Source organism: Drosophila albomicans, chromosome X (assembly GCF_009650485.2).
Source record: "Drosophila albomicans strain 15112-1751.03 chromosome X, ASM965048v2, whole genome shotgun sequence".
Classification (NCBI taxonomy): Eukaryota; Metazoa; Arthropoda; class Insecta; order Diptera; family Drosophilidae; genus Drosophila; species Drosophila albomicans.
Genome location: NC_047627.2, coordinates 4,302,143 through 4,323,508, shown reverse-complemented (window position 1 = coordinate 4,323,508; position 21,366 = coordinate 4,302,143). Strand labels below are relative to the sequence as shown.

The following is a 21,366-nucleotide window of genomic DNA, read 5'->3' as shown; positions in this document are numbered from 1 at the left end:
TTTGCGAGGGTTGTTTTGGCTCTTGCGCATACATGCAATGTGTTGTGGGTGGGGTTGTGAGAAGGGGGGTATTTTAGTTCGTTGTTTTTTTTTTAATGTTTTTTTTCGCATTTAGCTGTTGGGGCTGCGCTGCCATTGGATGCCCAAGCATTTGGGATTTCACTGGCAGCCGCCTATCGCAGGTGCCGTTTAAATCGAGGGTAGCAGCAGCGCCGTTAACAGAGCTCTGTTAAATCGCACCTGTGCGTAGGCGCGCACTGTTAAGCAGCCGCTGTTAACACAGACAGACAATTCGCATTGTGTGTTGTAGGTGGAGCTTGTGTTTCTTATGTAAACGGAGCAATAGAATTTCCTTTTTTATGTTTTTAATTAAATGACAAACCCTTTTCACAGCACTTTCATCATCACGTTTCTAATGAGTTGACAAAAATATAATTTTTTATATTTGACATGGGGTTGCAAATTATGGTTGTTGTTGTTGTCGTAGTTGGTCATTTATTATTTTGCACCTCGAACTGATTTGATTTCTGTCGGTTAACCGAGCGACTTGACAGACACATTTCACGTTATCTTCTCTGCCAACCCCTTCTTTTGCTACCATAACAAATTTGCGCAAAAAAAAACAAAATGAGTGAGAGAGAGACAGAATAATAATAACACATAATAGAAATACGAATAGCGAAACGACAACCACATAATGAATTGGCTGCATAAATAATAGGCTCAAACTACTTAGGATAAGCGTAGCACACGCACCCAAGACACAGATACTCACACACACGCACACGCACACACACACAAACACACAGATTGCGAAGCAGCGCATCCACCGCAAACCCCTGGGCTGCATCCCCTTGACAGGGGCAAAAACGACGGCGAGTGCGAGTGCTGGCAAAGAGCAGCATTATTCATACATAAAAAGCCAATTAAAAATTTATAATAAACCCCGCGCCAAATGCAACAACCCCAAAAAAAAAAACAAACCAACTCCAGCAACAGCACAACAAAATTAATGTAAGCTATATCAAGCAGTGCGCACAGTGGGACCAACGTTATGTTATAAAAGTAGCTACCTCTCTTTTGATTACGATTTGATTTTAAAAAGATTGATAACTAAAATTCTATATACTAAATACTCGATATTCACTTGTACTTAGCAATTTCAAAACCGAAATAAAAGAGCAATATTGATATATTTATTAAAAAAAAAATTATAACTAAAATAAAATTATCCAAATCCTAAGAAAAGGCGCTGCCTATATTCCGAATTTCATAAAAAAAATAATTTAATATAATAAAATAAAATAAATATACATATCTACTTAAGATGATGATAAAAACTGATACATAAATTTAAACTATTCAAAACTTAAGAAAAGAAGATCCTGACTTTATAATTATGCTAACGTAATTTCCCTTTCTCTTTAAATTGTAAATTTCAAAGAGTAAATAAGAAAAGAATTTTTGTCCAGTCCCGTCTTGTGTAGACACAAGATGCGAAAAGACTTTATCACTTCGTTTTGCCGTATATGCGGAACTGATTATCTACAAGACTCGTCGAGTATAAATTCTTGCCAAAGGGAAATTTAAATTTCCCTCGGCTGCGCTGGCAGAATTTGTACTCGACGTTTCTTGTAGAAAATATGCGGTGCAGCTCTTGCCGAAAATCTGTGCTTAGATTCTAGTGCGTAGTTCGGAATATGCAAAATAAAAATACGCTCAAAAATATATGCAGTAAATAAAATGTTTATTATACTTGAAATTAAATTTATTAAAACTAAAACAATGAGTACTTACAATTATAGTTATGTTCTCTAATTAGTTTAACTTATTACTAAACAATTATATTTATATTCTATTTATTATTTTCTAATTGCCTTGCCTTGGCATTGGCCTTGTAATTTCTATTCTTAAATTTAAACAAGTAAAAAGGTAACAGTCGAGTGTGCTCGACTGTGAAATACCCGCTACCCATTTTTAATAAAGGTAAAATATTGCGGTATTATTTTCAAAATATACCGAAAATACTAAAAATATACCAAATGGTATATTTGGTATATCGATATTGTACCACATTCAAAATATACCATAGACGGCACAATATACCAGATTGTCAGAAAAAACAACTAAGACCCCTAGTAAGTGGTAGCTGGTACATTAAGCAAAATATCAAAATCTCTACTGTGCTTGTGGTTAGTTCCAACAAATATTATATATTTGAGCATTTAATGCTGTTTGATTGCAAGTTATATAGATTAACATAAAAGTGTTAAATTCTTGATCATGATTGCTTTGCAATCTTTGGTTTTGTTCTACGATCAGCTAACTCGGGACTCGGCTCGATAGGAGGCAGGCGTTCAACAAATCGCGATGGAATGCCCAAAGTGATCAACTCTTGGCGATCGCGACCCTTGAGGTCGTTATAGTAGCTGTATGCTTCCCAGGCCAATTCACTTAGCTTCGGCACCGTCAGCCACATCTTGTAGAGTCCCATCACACCGGGTCTCGGAGCCCAATTACCCTTACTCTCAACCCCACCGAAGACGAACAAGCAAGCGTTCCTCATCAGGGCGGCCGGTGAGATGTATGTGGGTAACGGTGTACGGGCGGTGAGAAGATGCGTCCACTTCATGGTGCACAAATTGAGCTTCCATATGTCGGACAGGTAGCTAAAGAATTCCGCCTCCTGGCCGCCACAGATGATGGCTTCAATGTCGCCGTTGGAGCAACGTCGCTGCACACATGCAAACAGCTGACGTGCCCTCGGATAGCCTTCGTTCTCCGCTAGCATGCGGTCATCGGGCTGGGTGTGATGCTCAAGCCAAGTGTGGGTGGTCAGATTGAAGGTGAGAATGTGCTTGAAGTCGTGCAATTGCATATCAATGTCGCCGCCGCCTAGACAATAGATGAACTTGCCATCGGTGATCACTTGGTGGCCAAAGCATCCCTTGGGAAAGTCGAGAAAGAAGAGATTGTTCAGATCACTTTTGTAGAGCACCTGCCACAGCCTCTTGTGGAAATCGTAGCGATGCACGTCGCATACGGGGATTGAGTTCAATGTGCCACCAATCACGTACATAAAATGCTGATGCGACACATATGCTGCACCATAACCTGCCCTCGGCAGAACGCCTTCGTCGGCCCGGAATATCGCATTTGTGCCATCGATAGAGTGCACCACAAAGCCATTTCCGATCCTTGGATTTTCATCGTCGGCAAAGTAGATCAATAGCTCATTTCCGTCGGTGTTCAGAAATGCTTTCATCCTCATGTGTTGGAGCGCGTGCATATTGTGCTTGAAACGCTCATCCAGTTTCCAGCGATTTGTTGCTGGAGTGTAGCTCCAAACCTGATGATGCGATCTCCGATGGACATCGAAACGAGGATAGCTGACAACCGTAAGCAAATTGAAGTTGCGTGCCACCAGATGGAGACGGCCTTGCATCCTGGCATTAAAAATATTGATTTTCGGTTGCCTTGTGAACGGGCATTCGATCAATTGCTGGCACTTAAAGCTGTAACGTGGCCGCTCGCTCTGCGACATGACTGCCCAATTATCATCTAACAAAAAGATTTCGTTCGTGGAATCGCTGTCGCTGTCGCTATCGTTTGAAGCTGGAAGGTTCACAACATCCCGGGGCCCCAGCGTTTGCAAATCCGCTCGTAAGTCAAATCCCAAGAGCATTTCCAACTGCTCATCGTCTGACGACCCTTCCATCGACTTTTTAGTTGATCTAGAATGTTTTAGTCCTTTGAGAAGACATGCTAAGCAAAACAAAGCTCGAGACTCACCATTCAAAGCACGCCGTTTGTGTTATTTTCGGGAACAGAAAAGTTGTCGCCAATAAGTTTATTGAATCACGACAACTACGAACAAAGTGATCGGCTTACTTTGTTCGTAGTTGTCGTTGATTTTGGGGATGCGGAATTAGCAGACGCCAAAACCTTCTTTTCAATTTGCAACTTACAAGCGAAATTAAATGAAACACATTTACAGCACTATTTGGTATATTTTTTTAGTATTTTTGCAGTATATTCGGTATATTTTGAAAATAATACCGTAATATTTAGCTTTTATTCAAAATGGGTAACGGGTACTCCACAGTCAACTTTGAGTTGTTTTCTTCTCTTCTTTATTGTTTCCTTTTTCTTTTTCTTTATTTTTATTGGTTATTTTTTACACCAAGACAGCTTACCATGGCCTCCTCATGAAGCTCTTCGTGCTCCCACTCTGATCGCTGCCGCGATCCACTTCGTATCCCAGAGCCGGTCACTCCGCGTGGGGTTTCCGTGCCTCGCCGGGACACCCCCCACCGGGTGGGTACCCACTGTAGGGTGTGCCGCGGTATCCACGCACTGCGCAAGTGTCCACGGTTTATCCAGCTGACACCAGAGAAGCGGCTCCGGGCAGTACTTGTTAATAAGTAGTGTCCCAACTGCCTGGCTTACCAGCACTCCGGAGGCACTTGCCGCAACGGTGGACGGTGCAGACATTGTGGCGAGGACCACCACATCATGCTGCACATGCGGGAGCCGCGTTCTAAGCGACGAGGGACGACGCAACCAACCGGCACCCTCCAGAGGAGCACAACCCAGGATATCCCATGGCAGCGATTCCGTGGCCGGCATCCGCAGGCCCATTGATCAACGCACCTAGACCCGCCATGACGTTGACGGCACTTCTACAGTGCAAAGGAATGAGCATACTCCCCACTGCAGTGGGAAAATCGTTGTGCTCAAACAGACGCTTGAGCAGAAGTTTTTCAAAGAGTTTTGCGAGGCCAGATATGAGACTGATTTGACTGTATGATGCCACATCGTCTGGGCATTTACCCGGCTTCAGACTCATCGTGATCTCAGCATATTTCCACAATTTGGGGAAATATCCTATGCTCAAAATGGAATTGTAAATATGTAACATAAGTATCAAATTGGAATAGCACCTGATTTGCGTTTTTTTCTTTTGACGCGATGCTTTGGACTAGGCCGTCCTGTTGTACTAGTCTCATCATTTATTTTCAATATTTTTTTAAATAAGTAGTTGGTATTGAAATTTGCATGTTTAACAAATTTTTATTAAATTATAAAATGTTTTATACATACAAAAATTTTATTGAAAAAATTCTTCAGTGAAAGTAAATATTTGAGCAAAATTGAAAATGCGCAAAATGTTAAGGAACTAAGTAATATTGTTTTACAAAATTACTTAAGATTGTTATTTTAATATGGTGTAGAATCTCCGTTTTCTTGTTCGACCAATTTCAAAAGTCGCGGCATTGAGTTCCCCAAGTTTTAAAGCCTGTTTGTGTCTATGGCATCCCATTCTTTAACAATGGCTTTCTTCAAGCCCTTCAATGACTCAAACTGCCTTCCACCTTTGTAGACTTTTGCTGACAGAACGCCAAAAAGGTTCTTAATTGGGTTCAAGTCCGGACTTATTGCTGGCCACTGCAATAGGAGTATATTTTTGTGATTCCAGGAACGACATCGTATACCTCGCAAGATGTATAGGAGCGTTATCCTGTTGAAATACCCAAAGCTGTTGAACTGTTGTCATCGCGCAATGACGATGAGGATTCCTCCAAGGATTCGCTTTCTTCGGTTATCGAGGAGAGCTCTGCCTCAATCGTTGTTAAGGACCAATCAGTCTTCTCTTCTTCTTCTGAAGTAGTTGGCGATATAATATCAACAAATCACCACTGCTCTGGAATTTTTGGTAGAACTTTATCGACATAGCCCTCAATTACTGTTTGACTTGACCGTCGACTGCTGCTAGATCGTCGACATTCTCAGCAAAGTCTGATCGATTTCGAGCCTTGACCATTTTCTTATGACTGTGGTTATGACTCCGGAAAATTTATATTGATGTCAGCATTGAAACCGAAAGATTCTATCAAATTCTTCATATCAATTTTTTAATTATATTCTTTATATTGATCGTCAGCTACACGTGCTTCATTTCGCGCTTCTTTCCTTCTCGTATTGTATACATAAAGTGCTTTTTGAGTTTACTATTAAATGATCGCATAATTTGGGGGAGAATGTTGAGGCGAGCACATTGTAGGCAAGTGTCACACTCTCCGATCTGCCGATCGCAAAGCACTCAATGCTTTTCGCTCACTCACAATGCGCTCACACTTTATCTCAAGCGGTCACTTAACCAACCCCCATTCTGTGCGAAAAAGAAAAAGGAACAACTTGTAATCTACGCCACTACAACAGAAGTTAAGAACAACAACAAATTTAACAAATAAACCAAAAACTTAGTTGAGCTCATTTGAACACTTACTTTTACATTCGCAATTTCTTTTCTCTCTATTAGAAATTTCTAATGTATTAAGACATTTCTCTTACGGTTTAATTGGTAATCAGTTTTTTCTAATAAAAGTAATATATTAAATAAAATAAAAAAACAAGTAAGAAAGTTATTGTCGAGTGTGCTCGACTGTGAGATACCCGCTACCCATATTTAATAAAGGCAAAATATTGCGGTATTATTTTAAAAATATACCAAAATACCAAAAAATACTAAAAATATATCAAATGGTATGTTTGGTATATTGATATAGTACACCATTCAAAATATACCATAGACGGCACAATGTGTCAGATTGTCGACCAAAGCAACTCAGACCCCTAGTAAGTAGGCGTTTTTGCCCATACAAAAGTATTTCTTTAATAACTTCCACAATTTTTATTTGATCGCAACCAAATTTTCAGGAATCATAACTACTATAGTATTTATTGTATATACCAACTCTAGCTTTAAAATTAAACTTGTTATTCGACTTTTTTGATTTGCGGGGGCGGAAGTGGGCGTGGCAAAAATTTGAAACAAACTTGATCTGCGTGCAAACATAACAAATGCTGGCGAAAAAAATTATAGCTCTATCTCTTATAGTCTCTGAGATCCAGTGTTTCATACGGACGGACGGACAGACGGACATGGCTAGATCGTCTCGGCTGTTGACGCTGATCAAGAATATATATACTTTATAGGGTCGGAGATGCCTCCTTCTACCTATTTAATACATGTCCTGCCGGCACAAAGTTATAATACCCTTCTACCCTATGGGTAGCGGGTATAAAAACAAATATAGATGAATTTCTTAAAGTGATTGTTATTTTCAAGGCCGTTGGAAATAAATAATTCAATGATTTCGACATTTGCACCACTGTGCCAAGCGACCTCAAAGTGAAAGCTTGAAAGCATGTGAGAATTGTACACAGGAAGAGAAAGAGGACGAGACATGGATTTGGAATTGGTATTTTTGGGTTGAAAGCGTTCCTTGGTTGATGGGAGAAGAGGACTGAAGGACTGTGAAGGGGGTTGCACACGCATCTAGCGCTAAATTAGATGTAAAATAATGAACATTTCAATTAAAATAATTAATATTATGAAGTGCATGGCCTGCTTGCTCCCTGACAATGGCCAAGGCAGATGAGTTTCAAGATCCTGAGGCTGCTCGAGCTGCAAGTCGAGCCCAGCAGCCACTAAGCACTCAATTAAGCATTTTAATGTTTATGGGACCAGGTTATGTTATGGTGTTGTTGTTCTGTTTGAAGCATGTGCGAGCGAGAGAGAGCGAACGAGATGTGTGTCTCAGTGCCAACGAGGGAGAGAGGGAGAGGGAGAGCGATGAGCCAAGGCTTTTTAATTATAATTAAACATGCGAGCGAGCGAGCAATTGCTCCGGTGGATGAATGGATGGATGAAGCTATGCTAGATGGTACACATACATACATATAAGCATGCTTTTGCTTGGGTTTCGTTGGGTTGGCATAATCACTTAGCCGCGTGCAGCGCAGCATTTAAAATTAATTCTACTCAAGTGCGTTTTGGCCGCCCAAAACACGTGGCACACGTGGAACGAACCCCCGGCTACGAATTTCCCTCTGAATGGGGAGCCAAGAAGAGTCCAAAAAAAAAACAAAACAAAACTTGGCCTGCGATTACCGTTAGCATTTTTGCGAGCGAAACAAATTGCACGCTAATTGCTTATGTTCAATTAAAAGCAAACTCCAAACGAAACAAACCAAAATCATAATGTAACCACGGGGTGCTGAGGAATTTCGACACACTGTGCGCTTTCCCACAAAAAACAGTGTTGCCACACCTTCGTTCACAATAAGATTGTGACACACTCTCTATAAAGAGTGCAATATTTCTAGTTATAACTTAAATATGCAAATTTAAAATTATTTAATTTTATATAAATTAACTATTTGCAAATTAAAAACAAAATTAGTAATTAATACTAAATGAATATTGTAAGAGTTTTATTGAAATGTATAGAAAAATTATTTAATTCTTTAGAAAACAATTTAAAAATGTAAAGTATATAAAACTGAAACTCTTAATTAAAAAATTTATTTTTTTCATGAAATGAAATATGTTGAAAAGATGTTAAATCTTAATGAAATTTATTATTTTACAAATTGATATTTCTTAGATTTTTTAAATGTTTTATATAAAATGTAAAAATAAAATTTAATTTAATGAAAACCTATTCTTTTAAAAATTTAAGAAATTGTATTTTTAGAATGGCAACATTGTTCCTAACGTAATTGTAGCTGCTTCCAGTCACATTTTCCTAACTGTAATCACACAAAAGTCTTACAAAACAGCATAAAATCAGCTAAATTGATGGTACTGACAACAAAATACAAGATGTGCACAACAGCAGAGACTGAGTGAAGAAGAGAAAGAGAGACACACTGTGCGAGCAACAAGGAGAGGACGAGAGAGAGAGAGAGAGAGAGCACAGACAGAAGGACGTTGGCAATGAATGCTTTTTGTTTTGGTTTTGATCCTTTGCGCAAATAATTGCCTAATTGTCTCTGGTCGGGGCTTGTCAGTGGCACGCATCGTTGTTGCCACAACTGCTGTTGCCGATGCTGCATGCAAATGGCAACGCATATTTCTTACACAAATCCATTCTCATCTATTAATTGGCAGCCCTCAGCAGCTGCTGGCCAGAATCGAGAGCATCGCTCCCCTTAACACAATTAAGCGCTTCTGCAAATAAAAAATGAAACCAAGGATGCGGTTCCCACTCTCTCTCTCTCTCTCTATCTCTGTATCTCTGTCTCTCTTTCGGTCTACATAAATATGCAAATGCATTGTGCTCGAGCATTTTTTATTTACCTTTGGGATATCTATTGGTTTCGCTTGGGTCTTGAGTTCACCAGCTAATCTATCTTTTTAATTATCTTTTTTAGAGAATAAAAAAATAAAAGGTGCTACACATTTTTCAACTTTATTAAGTTTTTTTGAAAGTTTCAGATTAGAGAATATAGCTAAAAAAAAAATAAAAATGGCAAAAATATTTAATTTCCAAATGTTAAAAGAAATGTTTACAAAAATTTTTCTTATCTTAAATCTTTAACATCTTGATCTTATTAAATATTCATAATTTATATCTATAAGTTTCTTGAAAGTTTCAGCTTTAGATAATATATAGGTCAAAAATTAAAATAATAATTACAAAAATATTCAATTTAAAAATGTTTAAAAAACGTATAATCTTAATCTTAGTAGGTATGTAAATAATTAAGTTGTTAATTATTGTTAATATAGTTATTAAGAAGAAGATACACAAATAACATTTTATTTAATTCCAAATTAATCATGAACAAAAATTTGTAAAAGTTACGAAATTAAAGAAAGCCAAAGGCAACGCAACTAGCGTTTCTTAAGTTTTTAAACTACCTTAGCTAATACAATAAATACGGAAATAAATAAATTAAAAATAAATGATATAATTTATTTTAATAAATTATATTGAATATTCAATATAATAAACAATAAATACTTATGGAATATTGAATACAAGAAAAGATACACTAAGCAGAAAAAGTCTGCGTACAAACTTAACGCGCAACTTTGATGTTAAATAAAAATAGTTGTATTGAAGATATTGGCTTCATTTTTTTTTTAAATTAACAACATATCTATTATGAAAAAATATAACCAGTCTTCATTTATTTCCATCAGCAACTTTTTTAATTAAAATCAAAAAAACAAAAAATACACCAGTTTTCGAATCAGAAAAAGTCTGCGTACAAACTTAAATTAGTTTAAAAAAAAGCCATTTATTAATAAAATATTACAAAAATTAGTACGATGTAGGATAAATAGGAAGGTTTATTGTGCCAATCAAGCGTTTTGGCATTGATTAAACCAATTTTTGGTGAATTCTGGTGGTATTTCGATCCACTCATCCAAAATTGCTCCCGAGGGAGGAAACCGTTCGTCAAACTGGACCAAAAAGGGAAATCTCAGCGGGAAATTGTCGAATTTGTTTTTAAAACGCATTCTATGATTAAAAAAGTCAAAAAAAATTGGAATCAAACCGGCACAGTTCAATCAAAGCCACATTCTGGTAGGCCTCCAAAGCTGACGATCGAGAAGAGCGGGAGATTTTGATGTCGGTGAGGCGTAATCCTGGGTCAACTGCCGCAAAAATTGGTCAGGACATAAAGGAGAACTATAAGAAGGATTTACATGATAAAACAATCCGAAAAATTTCCGAAAAATTTCCAAAAAGTAGGACTTTCATGCCAGTGTTGCGCGCGGAAGAAGATTCTCATATCACCCGTCAGTAAAGCGAAGCGCTTTGATTTTACAAAAAATACATCCAATAGCCTTTAGCCTTTTTGGAACAAAGTTATTTTCAATTATTGGAGCAATTTGACATAAAAGGGCGAAAATTTGAGTGGCGCAAACCTGGCACAGCCCTTGATGTGCATAACCTTGCGCCAGCAGTTAAGTACGGTGGTGGCAGCGTGAGCAACACAGGCATGAAAGTCCTACTTTTTGGAAATTTTTCGGAAATTTTTCGGATTGTTTTATCATGTAAATCCTTCTTATAGTTCTCCTTTATGTCCTGACCAATTTTTGCGGCAGTTGACCCAGGATTCTCTCCCGCTCTTCTCGATCGGTCAGCTTTGGAGGCCTACCAGAATGTGGCTTTGATTGAACTGTGCCGGTTTGATTCCAATTTTTTTTGACTTTTTTAATCATAGAATGCGTTTTAAAAACAAATTCGACAATTTCCCGCTGAGATTTCCCTTTTTGGTCCAGTTTGACGAACGGTTTCCTCCCTCGGAGCAATTTTGGATGAGTGGATCGAAAATACCACCAGAATTCACCAAAAATTGGTTTAATCAATGCCAAAACGCTTGATTGGCACAATAAACCTTCCTATTTATCCTACCTCGTACTAATTTTTGTAATATATTTTATTAATAAATGGCTTTTTTTTAAACTAATTTAAGTTTGTACGCAGACTTTTTCTGATTCGAAAACTGGTGTATTTTTTGTTTTTTGATTTTAATTAAAAAAGTTGCTGATGGAAATAAATGAAGACTGGTTATATTTTTTCATAATAGATATGTTGTTAATTTAAAAAAAAAAATGAAGCCAATATCTTCAATACAACTATTTTTATTTAACATCAAAGTTGCGCGTTAAGTTTGTACGCAGACTTTTTCTGCTTAGTGTAAATATATCATATAAGTATTTATTACCCAATCAATTAAATTTTAACATTTCCTTCGCATTTTTTTGGCTGCCTTATTTCAAGATGGCTGCCAAGGCGGCCTGCAGCGTCTTATAATTTGCTCATTTGCATTTTTCGCCAGTGTGTACACACGAAATTGCAGAGCAATTAAATTGCTGCGCTTGCAAATTTTTGCATACATGTGTAATCACTTTTCTTTTCGCTTCGTCTTTTTGTGTAGCTCAATTTCGCACGCCGTTGTTATTGTAATTATTATTATAGCTGCTTGTTGTCAACATATTGATTGCCTTTGTGCATAATATGTTAACGAGGGCACAAAAAAATAAAAATAAGGTACATAGCTACCAGGGCTGCTGTACAGCGCTTCTAATTGCGTTGCATTGTGCTGCAAGCAAGAAAGCAACAACAACAACAATGATATCCAATTTCAATACGTAATTTATTAACTGTGACTGTGCAATACGAATTGGCTGCTCTCAATGCACTTTAAAAATTGCCCCTCTGGCCGAAGCTTCCAGTTAACGTTAGCGACTTTTAAGCGGCGCATTTGCCACCCATGATAAATGATAGGGCGACGCCTACGCGCGTCAAGGGTTGTCACCGTCGCCGTTGACGTCGTCGCCGTCGCCGCAGTTACTGTCGCATTTTGCGGTACGCCGCAACGCCGATCAAATGGCCGCGATAAGCGCTGACAACGACACCGGGCAAAAGCCGCCAAGCCAGGCTAAACGTAGCCAAGCTGGGCGAACGTTGGCTGCGGTTGACAGTACAAACGGTTGCAGTCAAAATTAATTAGAATTTTGAAACAGCAGAAAACCACGAAGAAAGTCGCACTTCTACGCGGTCGCAACGAAGTGTGAACACACTAACAAACACACAGTGTTGCCATAAATAATGTTGAAACAGTTTGATTTTTATTTTGAAATATATTCGTAATTTAACTTATTGCTTAGTTCAATATACAAATATATTAATCTTTAAAATATATTAAATTCTTGAAGAAATTTAGAAATTTACATACAATAGTATTTAATTTTCCATTTTAATATACATACATACGTAGTATACATTTTTTTATTATTAAAATTCAACAAATTGTAAATGGCTTTCAACTATGTTAAAATTGTTTTATACTTACATAGTATATCATATAATATAAAATTGTTGAAATTATTAATCAAATTTTCCAATGAAACGCATTTGGCCTACTTGACAACACAGTCAAGAAGCCTTCCATTTCGCAAGGGTGCATGGTTAGCGGTAAATTGAAATCAGTACAAAACAGCAAGCAAGTAAAATAAAAAACGATCATTAATCATCAGGCCAAAAACCAAAAGGGTTGACACGCTCGACACTGCCCGAAGTACAAAAACAAAAAACCGAAACCAAAACAAAACAAAGCGCAATAGCAAAAGCAAAAAAAAAAAGTGAGTGAGGAACGCAACCCAATTGTGTTTCGTGTCATGCCAAGACGGAGACTGCAAGAATTTTATGCAGATCGTTAGATGAATCGTCTTGTAGAATGCTTCTTGCATTGAGTCTGGTGTACGCGCCCTCTTAGCGCAACGCGTAATTTCCCTAACGCCTACTTTTCTCGAACATGTGCAAGAATTTTATGCAGATCGTTAGATGAATCGTCTTGTAGAATGCTTCTTGCATTGAGTCTGGTGTACGCGCCCTCTTAGCGCAACGCGTAATTTCCCTAACGCCTACTTTTCTCGAACATGTGCAATTTTGTGTATCATTTGTCATTTGTTTTGTGAGTGCTGTACAAGAAAGTTGATTTTTTCCTGCGCGTCTTTTATAAAACAATAAGAGGTAAGTTGTTAATATTATTAAACTACTATTCTAATCTGATTTAAATTAAAAAATATATATTTGTATTTGTATTTATATTTACAGTTTTGAGGACCACGAAAGAGCTACGTTGGATGATAAAAATAAAAACTACAAGGCATTGTTCAGGGCGAAGAATATTGAAAACGGCGAAATAAATTAATTTTTTCTTTTAGCTATTATATTATTTAGTTATAAGTAAAACTGTTTAGATAATATTATATATAAATTTAAGTACTCATTGTATTAGTTTTAATAAATTTAATTTCAAGTATAATAAACATTTTATTTACTGCATATATTTTTGAGCGTATTTTTATTTTGCATATTCCGAACTACGCACTAGAATCTAAGCACAGATTTTCGGCAAGAGCTGCACCGCATATTTTCTACAAGAAACGTCGAGTACAAATTCCGCCAGCGCAGCCGAGGGAAATTTAAATTTCCCTTTGGCAAGAATTTATACTCGACGAGTCTTGTAGATAATCAGTTCCGCATATACGGCAAAACGAAGTGAGTAAGTCTTTTCGCATCTTGTGTCTACACATGACGGGACTGGAAGAAAACTTGTATATTGTCTACGAATAAAACACAATCGGGAAGAAGCACAAACGAACGCATGAAGGGTAGCTTGACCGGCGCCAACAACAACAATAACAGCAATAACTCCAACAGCAGCAGCAACAACAACAGTGACGCTGACAGTACTAATAACAGTGAGTATGAAAGCAGTGACGCTAAACAGCATCAAAAAGAACAACAAAAACAGCGACGCTAAACAGCATCAAAAAGAACAACAACAACAGCGAAGCTAACATCAACTACAAGAACAACAAGAGTTATGCCATTAGCAGCAGCGACAGCAACAACAACAACAGCAATAACTCCAACAGCAACAACAACAGTGACGCTGACAGTACTAATAACAGTGAGTATGAAAGCAGTGACGCTAAACAGCATCAAAAAGAACAACAAAAACAGCGACGCTAACAGCATCACAAAGAACAACAACAACAGCGAAGCTAACATCAGCTACAAGAACAACAAGAGTTATGCCATTAGCAGCAGCGACAGCAACAACAACAACAACAGCGTCTGTAACAGCAGTACCAAGAGCAACAACAAAATGCAAAACGCAGTTACCTTTTACTTCAATTCTTTTTATTGTCTATTCTTCGACATTGAGACGATTGCTACGCTTACGCGTTGTTGTCTTCTTCTGCCGCTGCTCCTCTTCCTCATCGGATGATTCTTGCAGCATTGACAAAAACTGCACACTATGATTGTCGACCATATCGCGCAGATCTTCCGCTGTGCGCGTCTCCCTCATTAGTGACGCAATCTTGTATTCGTTCAAGGTCGGATTGTCCAAGAGTTGATGACGCAGCTGCTTGAAGCGTCGCTGAAGAGTGGCATACGACACATTAGCAGCTCCATCTGCTCCAACTAAGGCAGCATCACCTTCGAGCAGATATTGTACGGCCAATTCGAGATTGTTGTTGGCATACGACAACGCTTGACGCGCCTTCTCCTTGGAGTAGCCCATTTCATCCACCAGCGTGTGCAGCGAATCATTTGCATCAGTTTCGATGCTCTCATTGATCGACGACGACATTTCTTTGGCAGCAGTTTCCAGCACTCGCAAGAATATGTTTACAATTCAAGGCACATGGCAGGCAATGACAATTTTTGAGCTAACAGTTGTTTTGGCATGTTAACAGGCTGCTCTGTTAATAACACCGCGATGAAAAAGCTCCATTGCTCCTTAAGCTTATTTAACATTTGCATTTTTATTTCAATTTTACAGCTTAAGAAAATTGAAAATTGAAAGAAAAGCAAATTGTCAGATTCTCAAAAAATACTTATTATCTTAGCTGTTTATCAATTTGTCGATAAGCAAAACCGCAAAACTTCAAAATTAACTGCCAATCGCTGTTAGTTAACAGCGCCATTGGAGCACAACAGCCTCGCAGTCTAACAGCTGACGATCAAAGTGCGTGCGAATTATGAACATTACATTAACATTTGGCACTTTTTCTAATTAAATTAGGTATTTTGTTATCGATAACGACTGAAGCACATCGTAAAAATGTTGTTGTTGTGTTTACCAAAAACTTTGATAACACAAAGTTGGCAACAATTACATTCTCTCACACACACACACAAAGGGAGAGATGAACGGGTTTCAACAGCTGCTGCCCCGCTGTCTACTTTTGGTCTGCTATATTTATGCGTTGCACAATTTTAAATAATCACCCCATTGGGAAATTTCATGGAAAGTCCAACCAAATACACAACAATCGAAAAAACCCTTTCTTTCTCTCTCTTTCTCTCCCTCTCTTAGTTTTGCTTTGCATTACTTTATTATTGTATTTGTTTGTGTGTGTGTGTGTGTGTGTGCACTGATTTATTGCCATTTTCTTAGCTGCCCTGTGTTTATGTGTGTGCGTGTTGTGCTTTTCGGTTAACTCTTTGTTTATTAGAAGCAAAAGCAGCAGCAGCCGAGGGACAAACAAACAAACAAGTGGCCCGTAAAAAGCATTTGCCATACCCTCATCTATCACAATTTCTTTTCTTACATTTTTGGGTTTTAAAACGCATTTTCTCTGCTTTCCTCTCGTAATTGAAGTTTTTAGTTTTCATTAGCCAAAAGTCGACAAGGGACCCAAATGACATACTGCTGCTAAAAGCTCAAGCTTGTATAATTCAAATATCCATAATCATTATAATTTACATTATACATTCATTATAAGAATTTTCTAAAAAAAAAGTCCAGAAATTTACCATTGAAGTGTATCCATTTATTTTATTTACGAAATAATACAAATTGTTTGAAATTTTAATTTTTAACTACATCTAGAATTCCCTTAATTGAAAATTGCAAAAGATTGTAATCTCAAAAAAAAAGACATTAATTATTATTCGCTATTTAAAGTTCACACGCAGTTCGTTTGAAAATTGAAACGTAGTAATTGAACGTAAGCGGCAACGTAAGCCGATACTTTTACGATTTCGATTTTTCGTGCAATTTTAAAACGGATATGAACAACTTTTCAACGAAGAAGCGAAGAAGCATTTTGAAATATGAGCAAAACGTGTGCTGACACATTCGTTTGACGTCGATAGTTATCGCAGCACAAAGCAGAGCAGAGCAGAGCAGCTTTTGCAATTGTTCGATTTCAAACAAATGCCAAAATCACTTAACACACCGTTAACACCCACATTAGTTGTACTTGGCCGCACACACACGCATACACACACATATAATGCGTGTGTGTATGTATGTGACTGGGAAATGCACAGCGTAGCGCTCCACTTACAGTTTCAATTACTTTTGTACCTACCCCCGGCGGCAGCGGCACAAGGAAAGGGATCATAATCGAATTAAATGCATTGCCAAACAGAACTGAAACGAAAAAGTCATTAAAAACGCAAGCAAGCAAAGTCTATAATAACGATTGCACGCAAATTTGTGCACCACATTTTCCCTCTCTCTTCCACACCCATACGTGCCAAAAACTATAGTGCATGAATGGAATTTTTGGCATTCGGGAATGCGAACGCACGTGGCGCGCTGGTCACCCGAGATAAGCAACTGTCGACGCGTGGCTCGGCTGGAAGAGAAGGCTCAACCATCCAGCACAGATGTTGCTGTCTCTTTTGCACGCATTCAGTCAAAAGATAACCATCAAATAGGCATAGCGAACAGAAGAGAGAGACGGCGGCGTTACGTATTTATGACTTGAAATCGGATTGTCAGATTCTTCTTTTCTATTCATTGCGATTATCGTTATTAATATTATTAGTGTTTGCACTAAAGTAACTGACTTCCGCTTCTTTACCCTATTTACTTTTTTTTTTACCAGAGGCGTTGAACTGAGTAATAGAAAATGAAAATAAAAATAGCTGAATAGCACATCTCTTCAAATTGGATATGATTTCGAAGGAACTTTAACAGTCATTGGCTAAAATTGTAATAGAAGCAAAGTGGGTGAAGTTATGAAAAGCTTGAGGAATCAATTTATTTATTTTTATCCTAGAATGATTTGCATTATTACTTTGAGATTCGAAATTTGTATTTAAAAGTTTCTTAAAATTGTTTCACTATTTTTATAGCAATTTGAAATAATTTGTTTTAATAAGATTTTAGCATTAAGATTTTTTTATTTTAAATTGAGTAGATTTATGATTATTAAAACTTTATCTTTATAAATACTTTTTAAATGATATTCTTTTATTTTTCAAAAATATTTACTTATTTGGACATTTTTATTTAAAATTTTCTTAAAATTGTTTATAGCAATTTTGAAGTAATTTTTCTTAATAGGACTTAAGATGATTTAATTTTTCTTAAATTGCTTTGATTTATGAATACTGAAATTTTTGCTTTTTAAATACATTTTAAATTATAAACTTTTATTTTTTCAAAGATTTGCTAATTTATTATTTTGAAATGGAGAATTAAAGTTTTTTTTTGGAAAGTCTTTTTTAGTATGCGCTATAAAATATAGTAAAATTTTTTCCAATGTTGTTATTATTTTTTACAATTACTTAGTTCTTTTAGAGCGCACTATTATATAGTGTGAACAATTTGTATTTTACAGAATTTATTTATCATTTCATCCATATCAAGTTCTTTTAACCAATGTGAAATCATCGTTTTAATGGTCTCTAAATCAAAAGAAATTGTAAACTCTCACACTCACACTCTTCAAGTTCGCAGTTTAACAACTCAGTTTGTTCTCTCTCCACGCGACACACTTGAAATTATGCAAATATGTTGCGGCCACAACCTAGGACAACAACAAAAGCGACAAACAATAATAATTTCACACAAAACTCGACAACCCCAATTCGCATGCACCCCTGTTGCTGTTGCCGGCCCTGGTCCCCAACTCCAGCGTACCACAAACAAATGACCCACACACACACACACACACGCACACATAAATATTCATACAAATTAAGTTTGTTGCATTTCACGAAAAGAAAATTTGGAAAATCAAGCTTAGCAAATCACAAATTTATGTGGCAATCCATCAATGCCACTGCCACAGAGCATACGAAATTTAAACAGAACAGGGAGAATGAGGACAACATGCAGCAGTGCCACTGTTGCAGCAACTGTGTGGCACTGTCACGGCCACGGCCCACTAATCGCTTCCCACGATCGTCGAGCGCACAACGAAAATTTCAATATGTAAAATTGCGCCTTCATTAATCCGTAAATTAGAAGCATTGAATGATATCAGACTCAACTGGCTGCTTGACTGCGTCCCCCTCGCCCCTCTTTCCCTCCTCAATAGCGCAGTGTGTCACCCTTCTCTCTCTCTCTTCATCACTCTGTCCGTCCGTCCGTCTGTCCGTCTGTCTGTCTGGCTGGTGCTGACAAACAAGCCGCGCTTTTGAAGTGCACCCTACGAACAAATCACTGCACACACACAAACACACACACACACACACACACACATGCATTGGGAGTTAAACTGCAGGGCGACGTCAACTATGAAGGGCAATTCCAAACCCAAATCCCAATCCGCTACTCGAACCACCACCGCAGGGCAAAAGAAGCGGCAACTGCACTGCACAGTGGGCGAATACTGCTGCAACCGACACTTGAAACTAAAATGATATTATTCAAAAAATAAAAAATTGGTATTTATATTAATATTAACAAATTCAGCTGTGAATTCTTTTACCAAATGGTAAAATTAAAGAAAAGATTTTTAAATGTTTTTCAAAACATAAATTTAGCTGTGCATTCTTTTATTTATATTTTTATCAATATATTAAGAAATTCAGCTATGCATTATTTTATTATTTGGTAAAATGAAAGACAATAATTTTCTAATTCCATTTCGACCTAAAGCCCAAGCGTCAATTAAAATTCTTTTAAAATTGTAGCCAATAAATACATTTAAAATGTTTTCCATAAATTAAAGATATAGGTGAAATTTTTTTTATTTATATTTCCAAATATTTTTGTATATTCAAAATTCAACTGTGAATCTTTTTATTAATTGGTAAAATTAAAGACAACATTTTTCTAATTTCATATATACTAAAACATCAAGCGACATTTAAGTCTATTGACATTGTTGCCCATAAATATATTTTAAATGTTTTCTAAAAAATAAAAAAAAGTATTACACACAAGATAAAAATATGAAATTTAAAACCAATTCAGCTTCAGTTAAAACAGCATTTTGAACTCCTTCGAGTTAGTGAATAATATATGTATGTACATATATGTATTTTAAATATTTCAAAAACTTACTGAGTTTCCGATTAAATTTTTTACTGTAACGCAATTTTTGTATTTTGAATTTATAATGAAATTCAGCACTACAAATTTTATTTATTTATTTTCCTAAAAATATACAAACTTAACACTAAAGAACAAACACTAACTTAGGAATTTAATTTACTACAAAATACTCAGATACAGATACAATTGAAAATTTAATTTCTCCACTCACATGTCAATAAATAATACATACATAGTTAAGCTTCTAATTCTTTTTAGCTACTAAATGGCGTATTCCTTCATTGATGACGTACATATTTCTTCATTTGCACTTCTTCTATATTTCAAAAAATTTTAAAACTATAGCCCAACAATTTGCTTTCAATATTAATTTTTATAAGCAAATTCATTAAGGTTGATAAAATATTTATTCTTTCAATTCTAGTTGTTTTTTATAACTAAAGGTATTATATAAAGTACTATACCAATATACCAAATATAACCTTCGTTATAATTTAGTATTTTGCGGTATATTAATTTGGCATATTTTAAGATTAAAACCACACTGTTTTGTTATCATTCACTCGACAGTAGCTTTCCTACTTGCTGTCATTTATATTTTCTTACACTATAATTTGTATTCCGTTTAATAACATGTGTACCACGGTGCAGTGTAATGTCAGTGACATGTCAACGACAAAGACAACAAGCACAACGAAGGATGACACAAGGGCAACAGCAGCAGCAGCAACAACAACAACAACGACAAAATGTTGGACACTCGCAACGAAAGCAAACGAAACGAAATGAAATAAAATTAAATGAAATTTATATTAAAACTGTATTAGCCAGTGTGCTGGCTGGCTGCCTGACTGGCTGTCAAAATCAGAAACGCATCCTGGGTTAGGTCATTTGAATGTGGCAGCATACGCTCTTTCCTTTCCCTTTCCCTTTCCCCTTCCCTGCCCTTCCCTGCTCTACCCCCTTTTTGTGCTCCGCAGTCAAATTGCACGCACTGAAGCATGAAAAATGCGGCGACCACAGGAGCAGCATCGATGGCAATGGCAATGGCAGCATCATCATCATCATCATCATCATCAGTTGGACGAGCCGTCATCAGTGGCAGGGACGCAGACGCAGGACTCAATTCGAGTGTAAAAACGTTGCGAGGAGCTGCCGCGGAGTCCGTTTGACATTTTCGTGTGCATAATTAAATTACGCAACGAACAGAGGCAGGGGAATGAACAGCAACAGCAGCAGCGACAAAAAGGGGACACATTACATTGCTACAGATTTAGAACCATTAGCAGAAATCGAAATCGAAAGAGAAAAATAACCAAATCCAAATACAAATATGTACAAATTATAAGCATCCGATGAATCTCCTCTAATGGGGATACTACAGAATATATAGCCCAAAAAGATTAAGATAAACACAAGAGTAAAATTCTAAAAAAAAAAATTATATAAAAATCACAAATATGAAAAATTGTTTAAGTTTAATAATAATTTATTCAAATAGAGAAACTAAAAAACAAAAACAAATAACAAGAATTATGAAATATCGTATCGATATTTTTACATTTTACCAATAAAATAGGTAATCTAATCATTTTTTCCGCATCCGCTAAGAATCAATTAACTTGTATAGTGAACTTTATACAGAATTCTAACAAAGAATTCGAATAGGCGTCCTAATAAAAGAATTTGGATGTATTTTATATTACACATTTTTTTTTGTGATCTAGTAATTTTACA

At 36.7% G+C, this 21,366-nt stretch overlaps 3 protein-coding genes across 3 annotated transcripts in view; 1 reads left to right on the top strand and 2 right to left on the bottom strand.

Moving 5' to 3' along the window:
* The window catches only part of LOC117569727 (scoloptoxin SSD14), a 170,665-nt gene that overhangs the window by 127,603 nt on the left and 21,696 nt on the right, over positions 1-21,366 (top strand). The window lies entirely within an intron of this gene.
* Positions 1-21,366, bottom strand: part of LOC117578065 (variant-silencing SET domain-containing protein) — an 82,553-nt gene that overhangs the window by 53,444 nt on the left and 7,743 nt on the right. The gene's annotated exons all lie outside the window — the stretch shown is intronic.
* On the bottom strand, positions 2,237-3,955 carry LOC117578064 (kelch domain-containing protein 10 homolog). Its single transcript, XM_034263203.2, has 2 exons — positions 3,793-3,955; positions 2,237-3,734 (listed from the first exon to the last, which is right to left on the bottom strand). The coding sequence occupies exon 2, from the start codon at positions 3,716-3,718 to the stop codon at positions 2,282-2,284; it is 1,437 nt and encodes a 478-aa protein (XP_034119094.1). The 5' UTR covers positions 3,719-3,734; positions 3,793-3,955; the 3' UTR covers positions 2,237-2,281.